Source organism: Thamnophis sirtalis, unplaced genomic scaffold (assembly GCF_051295495.1).
Source record: "Thamnophis sirtalis isolate CommonGarterSnake01/CBP01778 unplaced genomic scaffold, rThaSir2_p1.2 scaffold_3, whole genome shotgun sequence".
In the NCBI taxonomy this organism is placed as follows: domain Eukaryota; kingdom Metazoa; phylum Chordata; class Lepidosauria; order Squamata; family Natricidae; genus Thamnophis; species Thamnophis sirtalis.
Window position 1 is genome coordinate 5,952,043 of NW_028261383.1, and position 25,879 is coordinate 5,977,921.

At 37.6% G+C, this 25,879-nt stretch overlaps 1 protein-coding gene across 1 annotated transcript in view; it reads left to right on the forward strand.

The window, feature by feature from the left end:
- The first annotated feature begins 12,354 nt into the window (after positions 1–12,354).
- LOC148047067 (vomeronasal type-2 receptor 26-like) overlaps positions 12,355–25,879 on the forward strand; it is a 56,508-nt gene continuing 42,983 nt past the window's right edge. Inside the window, exon 1 of the mRNA XM_087707719.1 lies at positions 12,355–12,465. Coding sequence (XP_087563845.1) covers positions 12,355–12,465 — 111 coding nt within the window. The remainder of the gene's footprint in view (positions 12,466–25,879) is intronic.

Consider the following 25,879-nt stretch of genomic DNA (forward strand, 5'->3'; position numbering starts at 1 on the left):
CTCTGGTATTATTGTTTAGGCATGTAACATTTAATTTTTTCATTGCAATTATTGGTATTCTTCCTTTGCATCAATGTGACAATTAAGGTTATTTAAAACTGAAGGTAATAAACATATAAAGAACGTAAGACTAATGAAATTAAATTCCAAAATTATCATCAAACAGTAAAATAAGACAACTAATAATTAAAATTGTCATGCAGCCAGGGATGAACAAGCTAAGAAATGAGATAGTTATATTAAGTAAAGACAGCTGAATAGAAGAGACAAGTCTTCCCAAAGAGAGAAGGAAGGAGTCTTTTTCTGAGGTGTTTTGAATATGAAACTCTACATCTGTGTGAACATGGTGACTTTCTCTATGACTTTTTTCTTGAAAGTTGATGTGAACAGTGGAGGTGCATATCAAGATCACGCAAAAGACCCCACTTCCAACACTCTGGATGTCTTTACCAGTTATTTCTGGAGCTGTTTGGTGACTTTGTAGATCTTAATGGACCTCAGAATTCCAGACCCTGTGCTCAGTCATAACTATCCTAACAACCCTTCTGGACATGTCCAAAAACTAGTAACCCTGCTGCAAAACAGCACCTGAAAGGATCAACATCATCTGTGAAGACATGATACAGATAAGAAAATTGAAAGCAGCCATGAATCATATTGGTCTCCCATCCCAACAAACCATATGATCCCTTTGTACCCCAAATGGGAAGCATTCAGCATTCAGCTATGTGAATTGGAAAATCATCTAAGGTAGAAAATGGCGGAAGAGCATCCCCGAGGCTTCATTTTCTAGACTTAACTAGGGAGCTGCAGGAAGAGCGCATCTTCTCTGGAAGCTGCCTAGAGACCATATTCTCCACACCCCATCATAGAGAAAGCTAAATCTGAGAAAAAAGGAAATCTGGATGTCCATTCTCTGGGCTTCCCTCCTATATTATATACATACACATACACATATACATGGAATTGAAAATGTAGCACATGTTTGTGTGTTTCAGTTTGTGTTTGGAGGAAAGGGGGTGGCAAAGCAGGACACTGCTATGTTTGACAAAATTGAGAAACTTGCCTTGAAGCATTAACCCCTCCCATTTTTTTTAACCAGAAAATAAAAATGATTCTAATGATCCTCAGACATTCACTCATTTTCTTTCTTTATTAGGTTTATATCTCAAATAATTTTAGGAGCTGCAGAGATTGGACACAATCCTCATTCACTCTTTTCCCTCTATCTAATCACTGTTTGATATTCATCTCTATGAAGCCGATGGGCTCCAGAACACCAAATATCCCTAGATTTCTCAGCCAGATGGAATAGATCAAATACACCAAATGATTATAGGCCAGGAGACCTTCTGATTAGTTGGTTGTTTTTGTTGCATTTTAACCGTACAGTTTCCACAGGTAACCAACTGAAGTTATCTTGTAAGTCATTCCTATAGCAATGGAGTTAAAACCAGTCCACTAACAAATGATTCCAAAAGGTCCACATTTTGATCTTTTCTTTTCTTCTGATGCCTTTAGTAAATCCTCTTTTCTCTAAAAAAAAAAAAAAAAGAATGCTTTGGAATTCGCTAGAGCCACAGCCACATCACAAGTTGATGTTTCAGAAGTGGAGCTAGCCAAGCTCCCTGTTTAGTGTAGAACCAGCCGTTGTATAACTTTAGATAATTTGACCAGTTCCAGTTGTGACTGGAGTGATAGAGGAGGGTCCTTCTTAAAGATTCAAAGAAAGAAAAGTAAGTGGTCTTGGTTTCAGCTTACCTGCACAAGAGATTTCCAGAAATGAAACCAATTTTAATCAAATGCTTTTGAGGAGGGAGAAGTCCTGTGGGGTTTATGTATTAAATGAGCATATGATATCTGTATATGTCTGGGGAAACACTCACATACTACTGGAACATCTTCTCCTTCCTTTTTGCCATGTAGGAGATCAATCAGATCTCCAGCTCCTACCCAATGTCCCCACAACAACAATTTCAACACCAGACTGACCAGGGATTCTATGTTGAACCTTCTCTCACCTGGGGTAGCCAATGTTCATAAATAAAGCTGTGGAAGGCAAAAGGATCTTTTTATTGTCCTTGAAGGGGATGAGACAAATACCTCCCCTCTGATAGCCACATACAAAATCCCACAGTTGGGTGCATATCAGGGGTGAAATCCAGCAGGTTCTGGAGAACCAGTAGTGGAAATTTTGAGTAGTTCAGAGACCCGGCAAATACCACCTCTGGCTGGCCCCAGAGTGGGATGGGAATGGAGATTTTGCAGTATCCTTCCCCTGCCATGCCCACCAAGCCACACCCACAGAACCAGTAGTAAAAAAAAATGAATTTCACCACTGGTGCATATCACTCTATATATTTCCCAGGTCATCAGAAAGATGTACAATGTCTAAGCAGGATAAACAGATATGCAGTGCCTGCGACCAAAGTTTTATTTGCAAGAGGTGGACTTCTCGCTCTTTCTTATGTCCAAACATCTGATATGAAGAAATACTTTTTTCTTCTCTCTTATATAAAACAAAGAATATTTTATATGCACTCTTTTCTTTTTCATTTTTTTTTCAAGTCAGGTAATTTTTTTGCTCCTCCAAAATGATGAATGTTTTGTCATACATCACATCGAATATGACTGATTTGATACACATTGATACTTTTTTCTACAAATGGAGTCATATTATTGTCATTTATTTTTCAGAGGCTATAATTGAGTTTGAGTTCATGATTTCACAAACTTTTTACATATAAAATGATAAAACAATAGAGACCATTCATTACAACAGATGTGCAATTTCTTTGCAGGGGTCTTTACCTTTCACAAAATCTCAGCACATTTGGTATTCAGACCCTTTACTTTTCCCCTTCAAAATTTGTAAGTAGAGCATTTCCTTGTTCCTACTCCAAACATGGCTTGTCTTTGAAAGGCTGGGCAAAATGTCCAGAGAAAGAGGAATTGGTGACTCTCTCCCAGGAAGAAAATGAAAGATCCTGTCCATGGGCAATCACATCATGTAGCCCATTTTGAGGACTGGCATAGGCATTAAGAGCTGTGTATTCATCCAGGTCCACAAATGATCTGCACATTATCACCAGGATACTCCTGCTACCCTCTCTAGCTCAATCTCCCAGTTCTCCATTCTATGCCAAGGTGTACATACATATCAATGTACTTTCTCAATGCACCAAACAAGAAACCTAATCTTTCTGACGACTGACCCAGATAAAACAGGAATACCCAACCACCCCTTTCAAGGTCTTGGCAGTCTTATGAAGGGAATCACACACAGCCTCAGAGATGTGCAGGTCAAATAGTAACACCACGATTAAGTGTATCCATATAACCAGAAGAAAGGAATCCATGTCTCTTCAATCTAGTTTTTTGTAGGTGTGGCACTAAATTTCTATCGGGGGTGGGGGGGAGTATTGGGCCTCTATCTTTCTCCATTCTTGCACAGTGATACAATCCAAAAATATTAAGTTTCCTCAGCCAAGAGTGGCACCAAATTCCACAGCTCTGGGTGACCGTCATTACTCAGCAGTCTCTGGAGAAAGGATTCCATGTTGAAGGAGAGCAGAAGTCAACAAAATAGGTGTTAAAATGCTACATTTTCCTCCAGCATCATTTTCTGGATAGGGCCTGACAGGAAAGACCACAACCACTAAAGAACACTGCTCTCAGGGGTATATCTGTAATTTTTCACTAACATGCACTACTTCAGATGCCTTTTTGCAAATGGAGCCAAGGAAAGGTTCAGGCTCCCAAGAGGAAAAGTTACTTCTCACTGTAATTATCACCATCCTGCTGTTTGAGATGTCTCCTTCTACTTCTCCAGTAACCAATGTAAACATCAGACTGAAGCAATTTAAACATCAGACTGTGCTGTTAAATGCACCTTTCTCTCCTTTCCAGGTGAAGTTTGCAGTGTCTGTCTTAATCAGGAAAGCCACTGGCTTTTGTGTGAGGACTTTTAATTCTTCAAGTCTTCTTCCTGTTCTTTTTTAAAAGTGGGACATGGATTGATACATCCCCAGCAATTATGAACCTGCTGCTTCTGCTTCTGATGCTACTGTTGTACCTGCCAGTCTCTGGGAATCTTACAATGAAATGTCCACTGACCTTGGAGCATCAGGATGGGAAAAAACCATGGAGCTATTACAGACCAGGAGACCATCTCATTGGTATTATCACCACTGGCACAAAAATATTGAATATAATGTGCTCTTTTAATGCAGATCCTTCTAGTCAGTCTCACTTGTAAGTCATTCAGGATAATAGAGTTGCATTTCCTCCATTTATAATTCTACCTCTCTCATTTTGTTCTTCTTATTCCACTTGTTCCTATATTGCAGCACCTGTCCTGTCTACTTTCTTGAATAATTTTGTTTTCCATGTTTTCTTCATGTTAAATCAACATTTGCAGCTGGAAAATTAATGAGTAGTTATGACTGGCCTCACCTCTCCCTTTTTCTCCATCAGGCTTGCCCCACAGAATCCACCCCTATGTTATCCCCTTCTCTCCCTAAGTCAGGCCCCTAGGATAGACCTCTCCTATCTTATCTCCTTCTCTGCCTCAGGCTTCTCTCCAAACTCCCAGCCAGCAGGCCAGTTGAGTCACTTGCTGGCCCTGCCCAACTGGTAGCTTCAAAATAATTTTTTTCAGGTGAGGAGTGGGGAATAGAACTCCTTAGCATCAGAGCATGTTAATAATAATAATAATAATAATAATATTTGAAATATTTGTTAGGGATGTAAGCCTAGTCTTGGCTTGGCAATGAATATGTATAAGCATAAGCCATGATTGTAACAAATGTATCTGTTACTTTAAATGCTAGAGAGATGTAATTTGTTGCTATTGCTTTAAGCAGCCATATAGGAAGTAGGAACTAGTTCGGAGCTCTCTCCTGATGCTCCTGATTCTCCTGATTGTTCCTGATTGTTACTGACTGTTACTTTATGAGTTCAGTATTTGGAGAGAAGACCGTGTATTGGATGGTAGCTAGTCTGTATAGTAGTTACCTGTCTACATGGTGAATTGTGAGTTGAGGAACTGTAACTTCAACGTATTGTAAATAGGCTGTGTATATACCTCAAGACTGCTTATAGTCTGTTTGGAGACTATTTATCCTATTTTCATTATGCAAGTAAAGCTATTATTTGTTTTACCTCTGGTGGCTGTGAGTGGCTATTCAGCAGCTTATTCATTACTTACTTCTGCTGCAGAACTCTAGTCTCCTAACAGGGATAGACTTAACAATACTAATGATCTGATGATTTTGAAAAAATCCTTTCTAAGCGTCCACCTAGAAGCTAGGAAGAACATACATGCCATATTTTAAGTTTGTAGGCTTTATGGTTCTGGAGATTTTATGATTCTGTGTGAGTGTTTTTCACTTTTATATATATATAGATTTTGAACATTGGTTACTGGGCATGGTGTATTTGTGATTCTTACCCAGGGGGAGGACTGCATCAATTCAATTTTCACAACATTTATTAAAAGTAAATGAAGGTGGGTCTCTCATTTGTCTTCAAGTTTGGAGTCAGTATTGGCTTAACACTCCATAGGCTTCAAAAGACAAAGTAGATTCGTTTGGGGAAAAAATAGAATGGTGACAAAAATTATTTTTTTTTTCCGTAGAATGTCTTCAGATCAGTCTAGACTCCTACGTTTTATTTTGGTTATTCCAATGGTCAGTAAGAATTTCCAGCTCCTACAGAATCTCATACTTGGTTACAACATCCATGACAACTATATGAATGCACTTGGCACGTCAGATGCCTTGCTGGACATGCTCTCTACTGGCGAAGCCAATGTTCCCAACTATAGCTGTGGAAGGAAAGAGAACCTTCTGACTGTTATTGATGGGGCTGACATCCAGATGTCAAGATTAGTGGAACGCTACAAAATCCCACAGGTTTGTATGTGTGCCTCTTTATCTAGAAAACTGAGTGGATTGGTAGGATGGATAAGTGATAAATCCAACTATATCTTCTCTATGAAATTCAAAAACTCAGTATTGGTATAAAATTAAAGCTACAGAAACTGACTGACTCCCAAATTCTGCCTGTTAGAACAGACAACATTTCAATTAAAGACTGCTTGGACTATATAAGTTAAAAATCATATTAAGATATATATATATATATATATATATATATATATATATATATATATATATATATATATATATATATATATATATATATATATATATATATATATATATATATATATATATATATATATATATATATATATATATATATCACATCTCTTAATATGATTTTATATATATATATATATATATATATATATATATATATATATATATATATATATATATATATATATATATATATATATATATATATATATTGTGTGTGTGTGTGTGTGTGTGTGTGTGTGTACACACAAACATACACCTTTCTCTCATACCACTGGAGTACAACCTTAATAAATAATCTGGGACATCAAAGCAGGGAAAGATAAATTCTCAGTAGGTGTGGCACATTGAAGTGGATAAGTGTGTGTGTGTGTGTTTATTTGTGCTGATAAATAAATAAAGGGAGACTAGTATAGATCTATTTCAAGCTATTTAGCTCTCATCAGCTAGCCATACCCTTACTGGCAACAGTAAAAATCATTGGGTTTCTGTCGTGATGGACTCTTGTGACGAGCCGATTGACAGATGATGGAAGCAGTTAGCTTCCTCCCATAATTGGGGCTTACCAGGGGTTGTAAAAATCTAATAGATACCTTTCACCCTGGCTTCGCTGATAACGGATAAGAGCCTTTGGCCTAATGGCTAAGAAGTCTGCCTAGTATGTAAAAATGCCCAGGTTCAAATCCCAGTAAGGGTATGGCTAGCTGATGAGAGCTAAATAGCTTGAAATAGATCTATACTAGTCTCCCTTTATTTATTTATCAGCACAAATAAAAAAACACAAATATAACAAAGGCAACAGTAAAAAACATTGGGTTTCTGTCGTGATGGACTCTTGTGACGAGTCGATTGACAGATGATGGAAGCAGTTAGCTTCCTCCCATAATTGGGGCTTACCAGGGGTTGTAAAAATCTTTATATATATATATATATATATATATATATATATATATATATATGTATGTATGTATGTATGTATGTATGTATGTATGTATGTATGTATGTATGTATGTATGAATGAAGTGGATAAGTGTCTAATAACTCGTTTCCCAAATTGTGAAGTATTTGAATATCAAAATGGCTGAACATCTTAGGGTGATTTTTATATGAAAATACCCCCTTAAGCAAGATATGTTCTTATGAGATTTAACCAATTACCTTATAATGTGTATATTTGAGATGTGTATATTTAGAAATCCAGAGACAGAAGATTTAAAACATCTACCCTTTCCCCAAAAATAAGACATCCCCAGATAATATGCCCAATCAGGCTTTTGAGCACATCCGCTAAAATAAGCCCTTCTCCAAAATAACCCCTCCCTGAAAATATTGCAACATAGCAGCAAACATGAAGTGACCACACTCACTGCCTCCTGCACCTCAAAAGTAAGGCTTTTCCAAAAATAACGCCATGTGCTTATTTCAGGGGGCGTGTCAAAAGAAAATAAGACCCTGTCTTATTTTTGGCAAACATGGTATTATTATATCAATTGTATAAGAAACAGAGAGGTCAGTATCTGTATGACCTATTGCAAACCTTATGTCTAACCAACAACATATTTTCTTTGCAAACAGGTTTTAAAACTTACATATAATATGGCTCTTTATTTGAACTAAAAATTCAGTTGAAAAATTCAAATGGTGTTCCAATTTTGGGAAAAAATAGGGGTGATACCGAAATATGGTTTACACTCTTTGTTCTGATTCTTATTTAATTTGCTTCTTTTATTTTATTTCTGGTCTTGCTAATGATCTATGTTTAAAATTCTATATCTTGATATGGCGCATTGGCTAATCAACGATACAATAGTATAATATGTTCATGACAAAAAACTTGGATTTATTGGAAGCTAATAACTGACCCTAAATATGGCATTCTTCACTGCTTTTTCAGATCCGTTTCACTGCTTCAGAAGCTCTGAGTGATAAAAATCAATTCCCTTTTTTCTACCAGATGCTCCCCAAATTAGAGATTCTCTACCCAGGAATTGTCCAACTGCTCCTTCATTTCAGATGGACCTTGATTGGCCTCTTTGCTTCAGACACAGAGAACGGAGATAATTTCATGAGGACTTTTACTCCTATGCTTGTCAGGAATGGAATTTGTGTTGTTATATCACAACAATTCTCAAGTACTGCGCAAACAGTACTCTTTGAGGATGCAATTTCTAAGTGGAGACAAGTCAATGTCTTTGTTCACTTCTTAGAATATTTTTCCCTTTGGGACAGACTTCTTCTTTTCCATTCAACACTTAACAGTTTGCCAGAACCCATTGAAGGGAAACTTTGGATAATTGCAAGCTTTGGAGACCGGCAAATAAGAAGACACACATTTTTGAAATATATCCATAGTTTTTGGACCTACAGTTTTCAGTTGAAAAAAAGACCAAATGACAGTTCCTTCGAATCAGATCTCTTTGTCCAACCACAGTTTGGAGATCAGTGTTTTCGATGTTCTTTTTCAAAAGACCTCATTTCTGTCAAAGGCCGGAGACGATGCACACAAATATCACCACTGAAAACCAAAGTGGAAAGAAACAGACTCTTGAACCGATATAACCACATTGCTTACACTTTGATTAATACTCAGGCCCAAGCCTTGAATGCTGCCTATTCCTCCTTATCCAAGAGAAGGAAAGAGGGAGAAAAGTCGGGTGCTCCAAGGCTGCAGCCATGGCAGGTATGAGGTCAAGACAATGATCTATCCAACTTACTTTATTTGGATGAGGAACTATCTCAACTTTTTTCTACCAACAGTGTTTTTTCATGAGGCATCTGGACTTTCTTGTTTTTCTTTGAAGATTTTTCACTTCTCATCCAAGAAGCTGCTTCAGCTCGGACTGGATGGGGGGAATGAAAGGATTTATACTCCTTGCAGAGAGCCCCCACTATTCCCCACCATCTAGTCAGGGCTGAAGAAACTTACTGGATGAGAAGTGAAATGTCTTCCAAAAAAAGAGATAGATAGAGAGAGAGAGAAAATCCAGTTGCCTCTTGAAAATACACTTTTGGAACAAGCATGATCTGGATGACTGAGAATCTCCATAGACATCTCAACCTTTTTGTGCTTCAAAAGGCTAACAATGTTGGCCAATAAATTCATCTGTGGATAATTGCAATATTGGAAAAGCAAATGACCAGCTGTCTGCAAGGAGTATAAATCCTTCCATTCTCCACAATCCATAGCAAAAACAGTTAAACTTATATAGTGCTTCATAGGGCTTTCAGCCCTCTCTAAGCGGTTTACAGAGTCAGCATATTGCCCCCACAGTCTGGGTCCTCATTTTACCCACCTCAGAAGGATGGAAGGCTGAGTCAACCTTCAGCCGGTGAGATTTGAACCGCCAAATTGCAGCTAGCAGTCAGCTGAAGTGGCTGCAGTACTGCACTCTAACCACTGCGCCACCTCGGCTCAAGATGGTTTCAAGATGGTTTCATCTTCATCAACTTCAGGATGGTTTCATTTTCAAGATCTGGTTCCTCATGCAAGGCAGATTTTCCCAAAGTCATTTATATCTATCTCCAAGACCTGATGGGACTATCCATTATTGCTGTTATTATTATTATTGCTGTTAATTATTATTATTATTATTATTATTATTATTATTATTATTATTATTATTATTATTATTATCATCATCATCATCATCATCATCATCATCATCATTATTATTATTATTATTATTATTATTATTATTATTATTATTATTATACAATTGTATCACAGTTGTTTTGCCGGATTTGTCTGTTGGGCCTTCAGTAGATTTTTGTTCTTTACTTCGATTAATAGATGTTCTTGACTTTCTTTTAAATAATCAGCCAGTGCATGTTTTTCTTCTTCAACTGTTTGCTTCACTTGTAATAATCCTCTGCCACCTGATTTTCATGGCAGATATAGTCTATCAGTATCACCACGTGGATGTAAACTGTAGTGCATTGTCATTAGTTTCCTGGTTTTTCGGTCCAAAAGGTCCAAATCAGCTTGTGTCCAGTTAACTATGCCAGCTGTGTATCTTATAACTGGTGTTGCCCAGGTATTTATGGCTTTGATTGTATTTCCACCATTCAATTTAGATTTCAAAATTTTCCTAACTCTGTTGGTGTACTCTCGTCTGACAATAGTTTTTACTTCTCCATGCTTGATGTTATCCAACTGCAGAATGCCTAAGTATTTGTAGGCTTCATTTTCTTTGCATTTAATTAGTTGGCCATTGGGCATTTCAACTCCCTCAGATGCAGTGATTTTGCCCCTTTTTATGGATACAGTGGCGCATTTTTCCATGCCAAACTGCATTGAAATATCGGTGCTGAATACTCGGACTGTATTTGTCAATGATTGGATTTCTATTTCTGACTTTCCATAGAGTTTCAAATCATCCATATATAGTAAATGCGAAATTTTTTCAGCTTTTTTGGCTGTTTGGTAGCCTAATTTCATTTTTTTTAAGATTACTGATAGTGGGATCATTGCGATGATGAAGAGAAGAGGTGAAAGTGAATCACCCTGGAAAATTCCTCGCTTGATATTAACCATTCCGTAGCTCTCATTCCCTACTGCCAACTCAGTTCTCCATTGTTTCATTGCCTTTTCAGTAAAGGATGTAATATTTTTGCTAATGCCAGTTGTTTCTAAGCATTTTATGATCCAACTATGTGGCAGTGAGTCAAATGCCTTTTTGTAATCAATCCAGACCATATTCAAGTTCGTTTTTCTGTTCTTACAATTTTCTAATATCATTTTATCAATTAGAAGCTGATCTTTTGTGCCCCTGCTCCTTCTTTTGTTGCCTTTTTGCTCTACTGGCAAGATGTTGTTTGTTTCCAAATAATCCATCATGTTATCTGCAATAATGCCTGTGAGTAATTTGAAGGTTGTTGGCAAGCATGTTATTGGTCTGTAGTTTTCAGGTGTTGTTCCTTTAGTTGGATCTTTCTGAATCAAGTATGTTTTTCCAGTTGTCAACCATTCATCAATTTGGCCCTTTTGTAAAATTTCATTCAGTTGCCTGGCCAATATTGCATGTAAACTGGTCAGATATTTGAGCCAGAAACCATGTAATTGGTCCTTTCCAGGTGATGTCCAATTCTTTACCTTTTTAACTCGATTTTTGATCATCTCAGTTGTTATTTCTAATACTTGCATTTGTTTGTTGCCAATGCTTTTCTCAAAGTCATGTATCCACTTTGCTTCGTCGTTGTAGTCCTTTGCATTTTCCCACAATTCTTTCCAGAATTCAACTGTGGCCTGCTTTTCTGGTTTTTCACTTTTGGTGTCACCATTCACATTAAGACTTTGATAAAAACGCCGTTGGTCTGATCGAAATTGCTGATTTTGTTTATATTGGATGATTCGTGCCTCATATCTTTCAATTTTTCTAGCTGTTGCTGTTATCTGCTGTTTTACAATCTCTACAGCTTCATTGACGTTTCTTGTATCCAATCTATATCTTCTGATTAGCCGATCTATGATTTTGTTGTTTTTAAGCCGTTGCTCATGCATGTTCTTTAAGTTACTAGCATCTGCCCTTAATTTTTAGATTTTTTGTTCTAATCGGATTTTCCACTTTGGCTTTGATGCTTTTTCTGTTGTGTGACTAGGTACTTTGATTTTAATGCCTAGTTCATTAGTGACTATTACAGCTGCGCTGTACATTAACTGGTTTGTTTCCAAGATGGATCCCGGTTCAATTGTTGTTGTTGTTGTTATTATTATTATTATTATTATTATTATTATTATTATTATTATTATTATTATTATATTTATAGTATTAGGGGTGTGATAGCTCAGCAGATAAAGATGATGAACTGACAGCTCAGGTTCGAGACCAGAGCTCCATGGAATGGGATGAGCTCCTGTTACTTGTCCCAGTGCCTACCTAGCTTGCAGTTTGAAAGCATGCAAATGTGAGTAGATTAATAGGTACCAGTCAGAGCTGAAGAAGCTTATTAAATGAGAAGCAAAATATCTTCAAAAAATCCCCCAAAAATCCCTGTTGCTTCTTGCAAAAGCATATTTGGGACAACTATGTGAAATTTTTTTTAAAAAAAACAAGGTTTCTGTTATTAAAATTCCTGGATATTTCTGTTCTAGTTCCATCCATTTCTGAAAAAGAATGAGTTTTGCAATCTTTCCCACTTGAAAGTCTATTTGAACCAAAATGGGGATATAGCAGCTGATCTGAACATAAGCATGGTAGTTCTCTCCAAAGAGGATCCCATTAAAGAGCAAATAGGCAGTTTTGAAAGACAGAGAATTACTATCAATCAAGATGGTCTTTCACAGCTAAAGTTGCTCAACAAGGTGGGTGTAATATTGGTGTCTTTTCTCTGTTTTCCAAAGGTTTGGGACACATTTCAAGTGGCTAATTCACCAGATACAATGACCTTCAATGAGAATTGAATGTTGGGAGTGGAACCCTTATAGTTTTCTTAAAATGCTGTTACCTGGAACACTATTTCAAACTGATTCATCTATGTCCAATGTGGGATGCTAAATAATAATTCTTTAGGACACAAATCATGTCTATTTTGTGTCTCCCATGCACCCTGTCATCTGTATAAAACTGGTGAAAGGGGACAGACTTTCCAAGAGCTTTTGTGGTGAATTGGTTATAATGTAGTATTGCCAACTAATTCTGCCCACAGCCAAAAGTCCTGTCTGGCTCAAGGTTGAATCAGTCTTCCATCCTTCCGAGCTCAGTAAAATGAGGAGCCAGATTGTTGAGGGGAATATCTGTAAACCAATTAGAGAATTCTGTAAGGCAGTGTGAAGTGGTAAATAGAACTAAGTGCTATTGCTTTTGCAATCAAATGCTGGGAGTTTTCAGGCTGATAGCATCAACCTGTTTTGTTTCCTTGCCTTAGATTAGCAAAATAGAATGAAACTCTTTTCTCCAATGCCAAGTTCCCAGTGGAGTAAAAGAGGCAAAGATAATTCTAATCAAGCCTGGATACAGTTTCTGTTAATACCATTGAAAAATCTGCTTTGGAATTCAGGTTTATCTTGCATAGTTGGGCAGGTTTATAATCTGTGATGTTCTTAAATAGAACATACAAGTCAGAGTTATCTATTGTTGTCTTTCATGCCAAGGGGATAGAAAAATATTCTGCTCCTGCAGAAGTTCACATGAAGTCATAATGACTGTTTTGATGTGCCCTGATTAAAAAAACCTGAAACACTGAAATTTGACAATTTGAGAAAGAAAGTTACTTAGATTTAGTTTTTAGCATATCCCTTCATATGGAACATCCTTGAATACAATTATATTCAATTTTATTCAATGTGCAATTGAGGCTCCAAAATTAACTAATAATAATAATCTTTTCATGACAATAGGTATCGCCTCATAGTGTGTTTTCAACAGAAAGGACAATTTTTGGATACCTAGATTGACGTTAGAAAAATCTCTTGCTGTTCCAAGATTCAAACTCTTGTTCCATGTGACAGAGCAAAAAAAAAAAATGCTTAACTTTCCCTTTCTGAGGGAGACATTTTTATGACCTTACTTGCATCTCAATTCTCTAAACATCTAGAAACTACGCAGTCATTTTTAGTCTTAGTTCACCAGCATGGCAGCTATATAAAATAGCAAATAAATATATAGATAAACAAAGAACAGATCAATTAAGGTTGACCATCTTAATCTGTAATGAAGTTTTCCTTCATATCTCAACTGGGAAGTGGTTCTGGACTTCTGACAAATTGGTGGCTTTGCAATGCTACATGGAATCCAGAAGAAAACTTTCCAGATCCAAATGAAAAGATGTTTCTTTCATCAACATGGTTTTATTCTGTTTAATAAATCTAGGTAAATAAAAAAATTCATAAAACTTTCAGAATAAATTTCCTTCTAAACTTAAACATGAATAAAATATCACATTTAAATTCCAGGGCATATGAAAAAAGGAGTGCAGGTTAATAAAACCATGAGGAGAAACCACTAATTGTCACTTAATGCTTAAATCTTTTCTCAATTGCTTCTCTCCAGAATGTATTCAGTAGAAATGTCCTTTTTTGCAAACTTGATAGCACAAAAGCAAAGGAGAAATATTAAGTGGAGAATCTGTCGGTAGTTGTATCCCCTGCAACATTGGAAGTTAGAAATTCCTTATTTATCTAGCTGGACTTGGCTAATATTTATGTCCACCTCCATTATTCATTGATGGTTAGTTCTACCATAGTACATTTGCCATTCTTTATTTTTCTGATTAGACTTTGCCTCAGTCCAAATGTGTGGAAAGTTGTCATCCTGGATTTGTCAAGCGAAAACGAGAAGGAGAGCCAGTTTGCTGCTATGACTGTGTTCCTTGTCCAGAGGGGACCATCTCCACCGAGGAAGGTGGGTGGTCACAGAAAAGGGTACTGGGTTCATCCAGAGTACTTTAATCAATGTGATTTTTAAAAATGAGACATATCTAAGGTTGATAATTTTGTGGATCTTAATTTTCAAGCTTCCCAATTTCTTCCATAGTGGGAGAAATAACAAAAGTAACAGAATACAGTATTAATAATGATGCAGCATGGGGTACACAAGTGAACCCCCCAATACTTAATCATGTTAGGTGATTCTAACAGGCTAAATATTATTAATTCTAAAATGCTTTTTTTTTAATAAATGTTTTTTAATTTTAGTTTAAAACAGGTACACATCTTTCTTTACATCTGTAAAATATATATCAATCAATTACAGATAAGTTTTGGTACATCTCCTCCACAGTCAACCAACATAACTCATATTAACTAAGGCATTATTATATATCCATTTTCATTTAACTGTAATTATTATTTAACAATATTGATGAAAGTAATAATCTTGACCAATCCCTGCCCACTCCAGTGGGAGAGGAAAAAATCAAAAAAAAAGAAAAAAAAGAAAAAAAAGGACAGATAAAAAATAAAAATTAAAGTAAAAAATAAAAAATAAAAATAATACAAAAAAAGACAAAAACGACAAGAGACAAGGCAGGAAAACGAAACAAAACACAGGTGTCTATCATGAGAAAAAAAGAGAAGTATATCAACTGGTTACAACATGCTTTCGTGCTTCTCTTCCATTAACTCATATTAATTCAAATATCTTAACTCGAATATTTACCATATCAACATCATTATACCTCCAGTTTTAATTATCTATGGTTATTTAAACATCCTTCATCCTTAGCTATGCATTACATAATTAATCCATAACACATGCTGACAATTCATTTACTTATTTATAAAATCCTCTATTATCATCAAATCCTCATATCTTATTTTAGCTGGACATCCATAATATTTAATTATATCATATATCATAACATTTTCCCAGTATTGATTAACATTTGATTGTATGTATTTTATTTAGTTTTTAATAGTGATAATTATTGTATTTAATACTCTTTATGTATAATCTTCCAATTGTTAGTTATCATATCAACTCCACATTATATACATTACTATCAATATCAATTATTATTCAACTATATCTGTTACAAGAAAAAGCAATTAGGTTTAACTAATTTTCAATTGTGTTCTTCAATCTATCAGCCAGTTCCAAATTATATATATTACTATCCATATCAGTCATTTTTCAGCTATATCTATTACACATTAAGGTAATCAGATTTAGCTAAATTTTAAATTACGTTGTTCCATCTATCAGCCAGTGTCTCTCCAATAGCAAGATCCTCTCCAGCCAATTGCCACGCGTTGGATAAATTTACCAAATGTTTTCATAATCAAATCCAGACAGAGATATTTTGGCACCTTTGGACTCTGAATGTCAATGATGAAATAATAATAATGTTGTCCTGAGCTTGTAAAATTTTCCAAATTAACTTTAATTCTCAAGGGTGGATTTTCCATTCCTCCTGCACTCTGTCTTTTTAAATGAGTCTTCTTTATAGCTTCCCCCCTCCTTTCTTCCTCTGAGATAGACCAGACACCATTTCTCACATTTTCCGTTTGTATTTCAGGAGCATTTAAACATTCAACAATCTCAGTTTTTGCTTCATATTTTAAAATCAGATGATCCAGTTTTCTTTCCAGTCTTTGATAAGAATCAAAAAGTCCTCTACATGCAGAAAAAAGTCTCTGAAATGAAATCTTAGAGGCATTTTGGGACGCCATGATGTGTGTCGCAGTTAAAAATTGCAAACTCTTTTTTTTTCCACAGACTTCTTAGTCTCTCACAGGCTGTGATTGTAAACAAAGCCGAGTAGTAAAGTAATAAAAGTGTCGAATCGTGACGGGCTAATTAGTAGAAAATAAATTTTACGATCCACTTAAGGAGATTCAGAGGGGGGAGGGTGTCGAGGAGTTTCTTGAAGCATTTAAGAGGTAAAGTAACCACCAGCCATAAATCCATTAGAAAAAGCCAATTCGCCGCTAAATTTCCCTGTTCTTTGGTTTCATTTATCTTAAGTTTTTAACGCGAACAGTCTCTCTTGGATAATAAAATCAGCTTACCAGATGACATCACTTCTAGCATTCTTAGGGGCAACCTGCAGTTTCAGTTAGCACGCAGCTAATCCAGAAAGGAATTGGCACGAGGAGTTAATACCCCCCCCCAGAGATTTGCGGGTATCTCTGAGGTCCTGGGTCTCTCCCCACCTTCACTGTCATCTCCAGGACAGCTAGAGTTCAAAGAACCCGTCCAAAAATCCTTCGGTATAGAGGAATTTCAGGAGTAGCCTGAAACTCCATCTTCTCACTGCTAAGCCCCGCCTTCTTCCCAATTCTAAAATGCTTAATGTCAGAAAGAAATCACAGTCCCCTCTGCCTTACTAAAGGAGTTCCTTATTTTCTCCTTGCTCTCTAAAATAGCGGAACTTAGAATGTATGCTTCTGGCAAACAGGAAACCTGGGTGGGCAGTAACCACAAACATTAGTTATAGACGCATGCGAACTTGTGATAGTCCAAATGTCAACTTAAGACTCAGCATGATTTTAACTTGTAATCAGCGATATTTCAGCAATATTGACCCAATATGTTAGCAATACTTTAGCAATCTTCCCGTCAGCTTCATGAGTAACCAAGATTCACTTCCCTATTATATTTTGGGATTTTATGAGAATCATGTATTTGTAACTTTCCCAGAATATTTGTAACTTTCCTGAAATGTCTTTTACTGACCTAAGCAAGAAGTTTATGACCTTAAAATGTATACGCCTTGTGTGACGTCTTTCTGATTTGTAATGATCAATTAAAAAGTATAAAATCTCTGCCAAGGGATACCTCAGACAGTTCAGTTTGATGGCAATCAGACTGGGCTCTTGAACGCGTTCAAAATAAAACCTGTCTTCTCTTGGAATCTCGTGGTGTTGGCTTCTATCTCTGATGTACAGGGCGGGGCATAACCTTTTCCTAGGGGGTCACAGCAACACTTGTAATAACAACACAAATAATTCATACACCATTCGAAAGCCCATCAAAAACTGAGTTTATTGACACGATTTAATAGTCAGTATGACCACCATTAGCCCTTCGAACAGCATTCAAACGAGGTGGATAAGAACACAACAAATCTTCAAACAGTTCCGTTCGATTTTCCAGATTTTTCAACACAGTTTCCAAATTCATTCTCAAAGTTTCAACCGAATATCGATTTTGACCTTGCTCCTGAATCATCAGAGCTTCCACTTCATCCTTAATTATGGCCCCAATGTTCTCTGCCGGATTGAGATCTGGCGAATTTCCCGGCCAGACGTCATTGCCCCAAAATTCGACATTGTTTTCCTTTAACAATTGCTGAGTCGCATTTGCACGCATGCAAGGAGCTTTGTCATGAAGAAAGACAGCCTCACCAACCACCAAGACATTGTCTGGATCACTGAGAAATGGAATGACATTCTCCAATAAAATTTTCTCACGGAAATAACTGCCATCCCAGGATTCCCCTTTATCCTTCAAAACCCAATGCAGTTTCTTGGCTGTGAAAATGACGAAAATCCCGATGCAAGTCGGATTGCGAACGATTTGTCGATATCGTTCATGTTTGGCGATGTCGTCGACGTCTTTAGCCCAAATTCGATCGTTCTGGAAATTCGGTTTTCGAATGGCATAAACGAAGAATTCGTCAGATGGCGCCAAATGAAGAAAATCTTCCTCGGTCCATTCAGACAACCAATCGCACAACCAAAGCCGATCTTGAACGTGTGTTTGAGTTTTCAATGGTTTGCAAATGACGTGGAATGGCTTCAAACCTTCTCGTTCTCGATATCGGCCGATTGTCCTTTGATCAACTCGTTTTCCACGAATTTGAAGGATTTCTTGGGCCACTTTTCAGTTTCCTTTTCGTTGTTTGCGACTGCCAGTTGCAATGATGGCTTTGCTTTCTTGGGACAGTTGCAGAGGACGCCCTTCTCCAAATTTTGTGAAACATTCTTGGGCTGTTTTGTTCCAATTATCAGTAACCCAATCCGGATGACGTTTCAATTTGTTTGCAATCCATTTTCGATTGATAAACGTCGCTCCAGCATCGCGAGCCTCTCGAAAGGCAATGCATTTTATTCTGTCAATGATCCTTTGTTCTTCTGAATCGAATTTTCCAGCCATTCTTAAAGCAAATTTAACATTTAATAGCTCATTCAATTCAGTTTTTTATGGGCTTTAAAATGAGGCGGAAGTTGTAAACTGCTGTCGATCTTGCTGTGACCCCCTAGGAAAAGGTTGTGCCCCGCCCTGTAAGTAAAGGGCAGACTTTAAATTTGCTGCTACATTTCATAACATTCACAAAAGCACACAAATCACAAAAAGTGACCTTGAGATGATGCAGTTCTCGCAGGGAACTTTCAGGCGGAAGTGGGGGAGATATTCCATCACAATTTGAGGTAGAGTTTGTGGGATATTCCCACAGTCACAGTAAGTATTATCAACCTGTCTCAATTGGGAGTTGTTTTCATTATTTAGACCTGCTGTGGCTGATCAGTGTCATCTGACAGCTGATGAAGATCTTTCTTGAAAGGTGAAAAGAGATTTAAATGAAATATTACTTTCTGTTTTTTCAGATATTGAAAAATGCACCGAGTGCCCAATTGATCAATATCCAACCGAGAGCAGAGTCCAATGTATCCCAAAAAGAATAATCTTCCTGTCCTATGAAGAACATCTGGGCATCATCCTGGTCTCAATTGCCCTACTCTTGTTCCTATCCACAGGGTTAATTTTAATCATATTCCTTAAATACCGAGAAACTCCCATTGTTAAAGCGAACAACAGGGATCTCTCCTACATCCTCCTGTTCTCTCTCTTGCTTTGTTTTTTGTCCTCATTTTTCTTCATTGGACGGCCAAGGAAAGCCACCTGTCTCCTCCGACAAACAATGTTCAGCATTGTCTTCTCAATAGCTGTGTCATCTGTGTTGGCCAAAACAATCACAGTGGTACTGGCATTCTTAGCCTCAAAACCAGGGAACAGTGTGAGAAGATGGTTGGGGAAGAGCTTGGCCAATTCCATCATCCTTTCTAGTGCTGCTGGCCAGATTTTCATCTGTGCCTCATGGCTTGGAATTTCTCCCCCATTCCCTGACTCTGACCTGCACTCCCAGCCTGGAGAGATCATCCTGCAATGCAATGAAGGCTCTGTCACCATGTTTTATGTTGTCCTTGGCTATATGTGTTTCCTAGCTGCCATTTGCTTCACTGTAGCTTTCCTGGCCAGGAACCTGCCTGGGGCCTTCAATGAAGCCAAGCTGATCACATTCAGCATGCTGGTCTTCTGCAGTGTTTGGGTATCCTTCCTGCCCGCTTACCTGAGCACCAAAGGAAAGTCCATGGTGATTGTTCAGGTCTTCTCCATCTTGGCCTCCAGTGCTGGGCTTTTGGGTTGCATCTTCTTCCCCAAATGCTACATTATAATCCTGAGGCCAGATCTAAACACTAAGGAACATCTCATGATAAAAGTAGGGAAATGACTCTGGTATTATTGTTTAGGCATGTAACATTTAATTTTTTCATTGCAATTATTGGTATTCTTCCTTTGCATCAATGTGACAATTAAGGTTATTTAAAACTGAAGGTAATAAACATATAAAGAACGTAAGACTAATGAAATTAAATTCCAAAATTATCATCAAACAGTAAAATAAGACAACTAATAATTAAAATTGTCATGCAGCCAGGGATGAACAAGCTAAGAAATGAGATAGTTATATTAAGTAAAGACAGCTGAATAGAAGAGACAAGTCTTCCCAAAGAGAGAAGGAAGGAGTCTTTTTCTGAGGTGTTTTGAATATGAAACTCTACATCTGTGTGAACATGGTGACTTTCTCTATGACTTTTTTCTTGAAAGTTGATGTGAACAGTGGAGGTGCATATCAAGATCACGCAAAAGACCCCACTTCCAACACTCTGGATGTCTTTACCAGTTATTTCTGGAGCTGTTTGGTGACTTTGTAGATCTTAATGGACCTCAGAATTCCAGACCCTGTGCTCAGTCATAACTATCCTGACAACCCTTCTGGACATGTCCAAAAACTAGTAACCCTGCTGCAAAACAGCACCTGAAAGGATCAACATCATCTGTGAAGACATGATACAGATAAGAAAATTGAAAGCAGCCATGAATCATATTGGTCTCCCATCCCAACAAACCATATGATCCCTTTGTACCCCAAATGGGAAGCATTCAGCATTCAGCTATGTGAATTGGAAAATCATCTAAGGTAGAAAATGGCGGAAGAGCATCCCCGAGGCTTCATTTTCTAGACTTAACTAGGGAGCTGCAGGAAGAGCGCATCTTCTCTGGAAGCTGCCTAGAGACCATATTCTCCACACCCCATCATAGAGAAAGCTAAATCTGAGAAAAAAGGAAATCTGGATGTCCATTCTCTGGGCTTCCCTCCTATATTATATACATACACATACACATATACATGGAATTGAAAATGTAGCACATGTTTGTGTGTTTCAGTTTGTGTTTGGAGGAAAGGGGGTGGCAAAGCAGGACACTGCTATGTTTGACAAAATTGAGAAACTTGCCTTGAAGCATTAACCCCTCCCATTTTTTTTAACCAGAAAATAAAAATGATTCTAATGATCCTCAGACATTCACTCATTTTCTTTCTTTATTAGGTTTATATCTCAAATAATTTTAGGAGCTGCAGAGATTGGACACAATCCTCATTCACTCTTTTCCCTCTATCTAATCACTGTTTGATATTCATCTCTATGAAGCCGATGGGCTCCAGAACACCAAATATCCCTAGATTTCTCAGCCAGATGGAATAGATCAAATACACCAAATGATTATAGGCCAGGAGACCTTCTGATTAGTTGGTTGTTTCTGTTGCATTTTAACCGTACAGTTTCCACAGGTAACCAACTGAAGTTATCTTGTAAGTCATTCCTATAGCAATGGAGTTAAAACCAGTCCACTAACAAATGATTCCAAAAGGTCCACATTTTGATCTTTTCTTTTCTTCTGATGCCTTTAGTAAATCCTCTTTTCTCTAAAAAAAAAAAAAAAAAAAAGAATGCTTTGGAATTCGCTAGAGCCACAGCCACATCACAAGTTGATGTTTCAGAAGTGGAGCTAGCCAAGCTCCCTGTTTAGTGTAGAACCAGCCTCTGTATAACTTTAGGTTATTTGACCAGTTCCAGTTGTGACTGGAGTGATAGAGGAGGGTCCTTCTTAAAGATTCAAAGAAAGAAAAGTAAGTGGTCTTGGTTTCAGCTTACCTGCACAAAAGATTTCCAGAAATGAAACCAATTTTAATCAAATGCTTTTGAGGAGGGAGAAGTCCTGTGGGGTTTATGTATTAAATGAGCATATGATATCTGTATATGTCTGGGGAAACACTCACATACTACTGGAACATCTTCTCCTTCCTTTTTGCCATGTAGGAGATCAATCAGATCTCCAGCTCCTACCCAATATCCCCACAACAACAATTTCAATACCAGACTGACCTGGGATTCTATGTTGAACCTTCTCTCACCTGGGGTAGCCAATGTTCATAAATAAAGCTGTGGAAGGCAAAAGGATCTTTTTATTGTCCTTGAAGGGGATGAGACAAATACCTCCCCTCTGATAGCCACATACAAAATCCCACAGTTGGGTGCATATCAGGGGTGAAATCCAGCAGGTTCTGGAGAACCAGTAGTGGAAATTTTGAGTAGTTCAGAGACCCGGCAAATACCACCTCTGGCTGGCCCCAGAGTGGGATGGGAATGGAGATTTTGCAGTATCCTTCCCCTGCCATGCCCACCAAGCCACACCCACAGAACCAGTAGTAAAAAAAAATGAATTTCACCACTGGTGCATATCACTCTATATATTTCCCAGGTCATCAGAAAGATGTACAATGTCTAAGCAGGATAAACAGATATGCAGTGCCTGCGACCAAAGTTTTATTTGCAAGAGGTGGACTTCTCGCTCTTTCTTATGTCCAAACATCTGATATGAAGAAATACTTTTTTCTTCTCTCTTATATAAAACAAAGAATATTTTATATGCACTCTTTTCTTTTTCATTTTTTTTTCAAGTCAGGTAATTTTTTGCTCCTCCAAAATGATGAATGTTTTGTCATACATCACATCGAATATGACTGATTTGATACACATTGATACTTTTTTCTACAAATGGAGTCATATTATTGTCATTTTTTTTCAGAGGCTATAATTGAGTTTGAGTTCATGATTTCACAAACTTTTTACATATAAAATGATAAAACAATAGAGACCATTCATTACAACAGATGTGCAATTTCTTTGCAGGGGTCTTTACCTTTCACAAAATCTCAGCACATTTGGTATTCAGACCCTTTACTTTTCCCCTTCAAAATTTGTAAGTAGAGCATTTCCTTGTTCCTACTCCAAACATGGCTTGTCTTTGAAAGGCTGGGCAAAATGTCCAGAGAAAGAGGAATTGGTGACTCTCTCCCAGGAAGAAAATGAAAGATCCTGTCCATGGGCAATCACATCATGTAGCCCACTTTGAGGACTGGCATAGGCCTTAAGAGCTGTGTATTCATCCAGGTCCACAAATGATCTGCACATTATCACCAGGATACTCCTTCTACCCTCTCTAGCTCAATCTCCCAGTTCTCCATTCTATGCCAAGGTGTACATACATATCAATGTACTTTCTCAATGCACCAAACAAGAAACCTAATCTTTCTGACAACTGACCCAGATAAAACAGGAATACCAAACCACCCCTTTCAAGGTCTTGGCAGTCTTATGAAGGGAATCACACACAGCCTCAGAGATGTGCAGCTCAAATAGTAACACCACGATTAAGTGTATCCATATAACCAGAAGAAAGGAATCCATGTCTCTTCAATCTAGTTTTTTGTAGGTGTGGCACTAAATTTCTATCGGGGGTGGGGGGGGAGTATTGGGCCTCTATCTTTCTCCATTCTTGCACAGTGATACAATCCAAAAATATTAAGTTTCCTCAGCCAAGAGTGGCACCAAATTCCACAGCTCTGGGTGACCGTCATTACTCAGCAGTCTCTGGAGAAATGATTCCATGTTGAAGGAGAGCAGAAGTCAACAAAATAGGTGTTAAAATGCTACATTTTCCTCCAGCATCATTTTCTGGATAGGGCCTGACAGGAAAGACCACAACCACTAAAGAACACTGCTCTCAGGGGTATATCTGTAATTTTTCACTAACATGCACTACTTCAGATGCCTTTTTGCAAATGGAGCCAAGGAAAGGTTCAGGCTCCCAAGAGGAAAAGCTACTTCTCACTGTAATTATCACCATCCTGCTGTTTGAGATGTCTCCTTCTACTTCTCCAGTAACCAATGTAAACATCAGACTGAAGCAATTTAAACATCAGACTGTGCTGTTAAATGCACCTTTCTCTCCTTTCCAGGTGAAGTTTGCAGTGTCTATCTTAATCAGGAAAGCCACTGGCTTTTGTGTGAGGACTTTTAATTCTTCAAGTCTTCTTCCTGTTCTTTTTTAAAAGTGGGACATGGATTGATACATCCCCAGCAATTATGAACCTGCTGCTTCTGCTTCTGATGCTACTGTTGTACCTGCCAGTCTCTGGGAATCTTACAATGAAATGTCCACTAACCTTGGAGCATCAGGATGGGAAAAAACCATGGAGCTATTACAGACCAGGAGACCATCTCATTGGTATTATCACCACTGGCACAAAAATATTGAATATAATGTGCTCTTTTAATGCAGATCCTTCTAGTCAGTCTCACTTGTAAGTCATTCAGGATAATAGAGTTGCATTTCCTCCATTTATAATTCTACCTCTCTCATTTTGTTCTTCTTATTCCACTTGTTCCTATATTGCAGCGCCTGTCCTGTCTACTTTCTTGAATAATTTTGTTTTCCATGTTTTCTTCATGTTAAATCAACATTTGCAGCTGGAAAATTAATGAGTAGTTATGACTGGCCTCACCTCTCCCTTTTTCTCCATCAGGCTTGCCCCACAGAATCCACCCCTATGTTATCCCCTTCTCTCCCTAAGTCAGGCCCCTAGGATAGACCTCTCCTATCTTATCTCCTTCTCTGCCTCAGGCTTCTCTCCAAACTCCCAGCCAGCAGGCCAGTTGAGTCACTTGCTGGCCCTGCCCAACTGGTAGCTTCAAAATAATTTTTTTCAGGTGAGGAGTGGGGAATAGAACTCCTTAGCATCAGAGCATGTTAATAATAATAATAATAATATTTGAAATACTTGTTAGGGATGTAAGCCTAGTCTTGGCTTGGCAATGAATATGTATAAGCATAAGCCATGATTGTAACAAATGTATCTGTTACTTTAAATGCTAGAGAGATGTAATTTGTTGCTATTGCTTTAAGCAGCCATATAGGAAGTAGGAACTAGTTCGGAGCTCTCTCCTGATGCTCCTGATTCTCCTGATTGTTCCTGATTGTTCCTGACTGTTACTTTATGAGTTCAGTATTTGGAGAGAAGACCGTGTATTGGATGGTAGCTAGTCTGTATAGTAGTTACCTGTCTACATGGTGAATTGTGAGTTGAGGAACTGTAACTTCAACGTATTGTAAATAGGCTGTGTATATACCTCAAGACTGCTTATAGTCTGTTTGGAGACTATTTATCCTATTTTCATTATGCAAGTAAAGCTATTATTTGTTTTACCTCTGGTGGCTGTGAGTGGCTATTCAGCAGCTTATTCATTACTTACTTCTGCTGCAGAACTCTAGTCTCCTAACAGGGATAGACTTAACAATACTAATGATCTGATGATTTTGAAAAAATCCTTTCTAAGCGTCCACCTAGAAGCTAGGAAGAACATACATGCCATATTTTAAGTTTGTAGGCTTTATGGTTCTGGAGATTTTATGATTCTGTGTGAGTGTTTTTCACTTTTATATATATATAGATTTTGAACATTGGTTACTGGGCATGGTGTATTTGTGATTCTTACCCAGGGGGAGGACTGCATCAATTCCATTTTCACAACATTTATTAAAAGTAAATGAAGGTGGGTCTCTCATTTGTCTTCAAGTTTGGAGTCAGTATTGGCTTAACACTCCATAGGCTTCAAAAGACAAAGTAGATTCATTTGGGGAAAAAATGGAATGGTGACAAAAAAATTTTTTTTTTACCGTAGAAAGTCTTCTGATCAGTCTAGACTCCTACGTTTTATTTTGGTTATTCCAATGGTCAGTAAGAATTTCCAGCTCCTACAGAATCTCACACTTGGTTACAACATCCATGACAACTATATGAACGCACTTGGCACGTCAGATGCCTTGCTGGACATGCTCTCTACTGGCGAAGCCAATGTTCCCAACTAC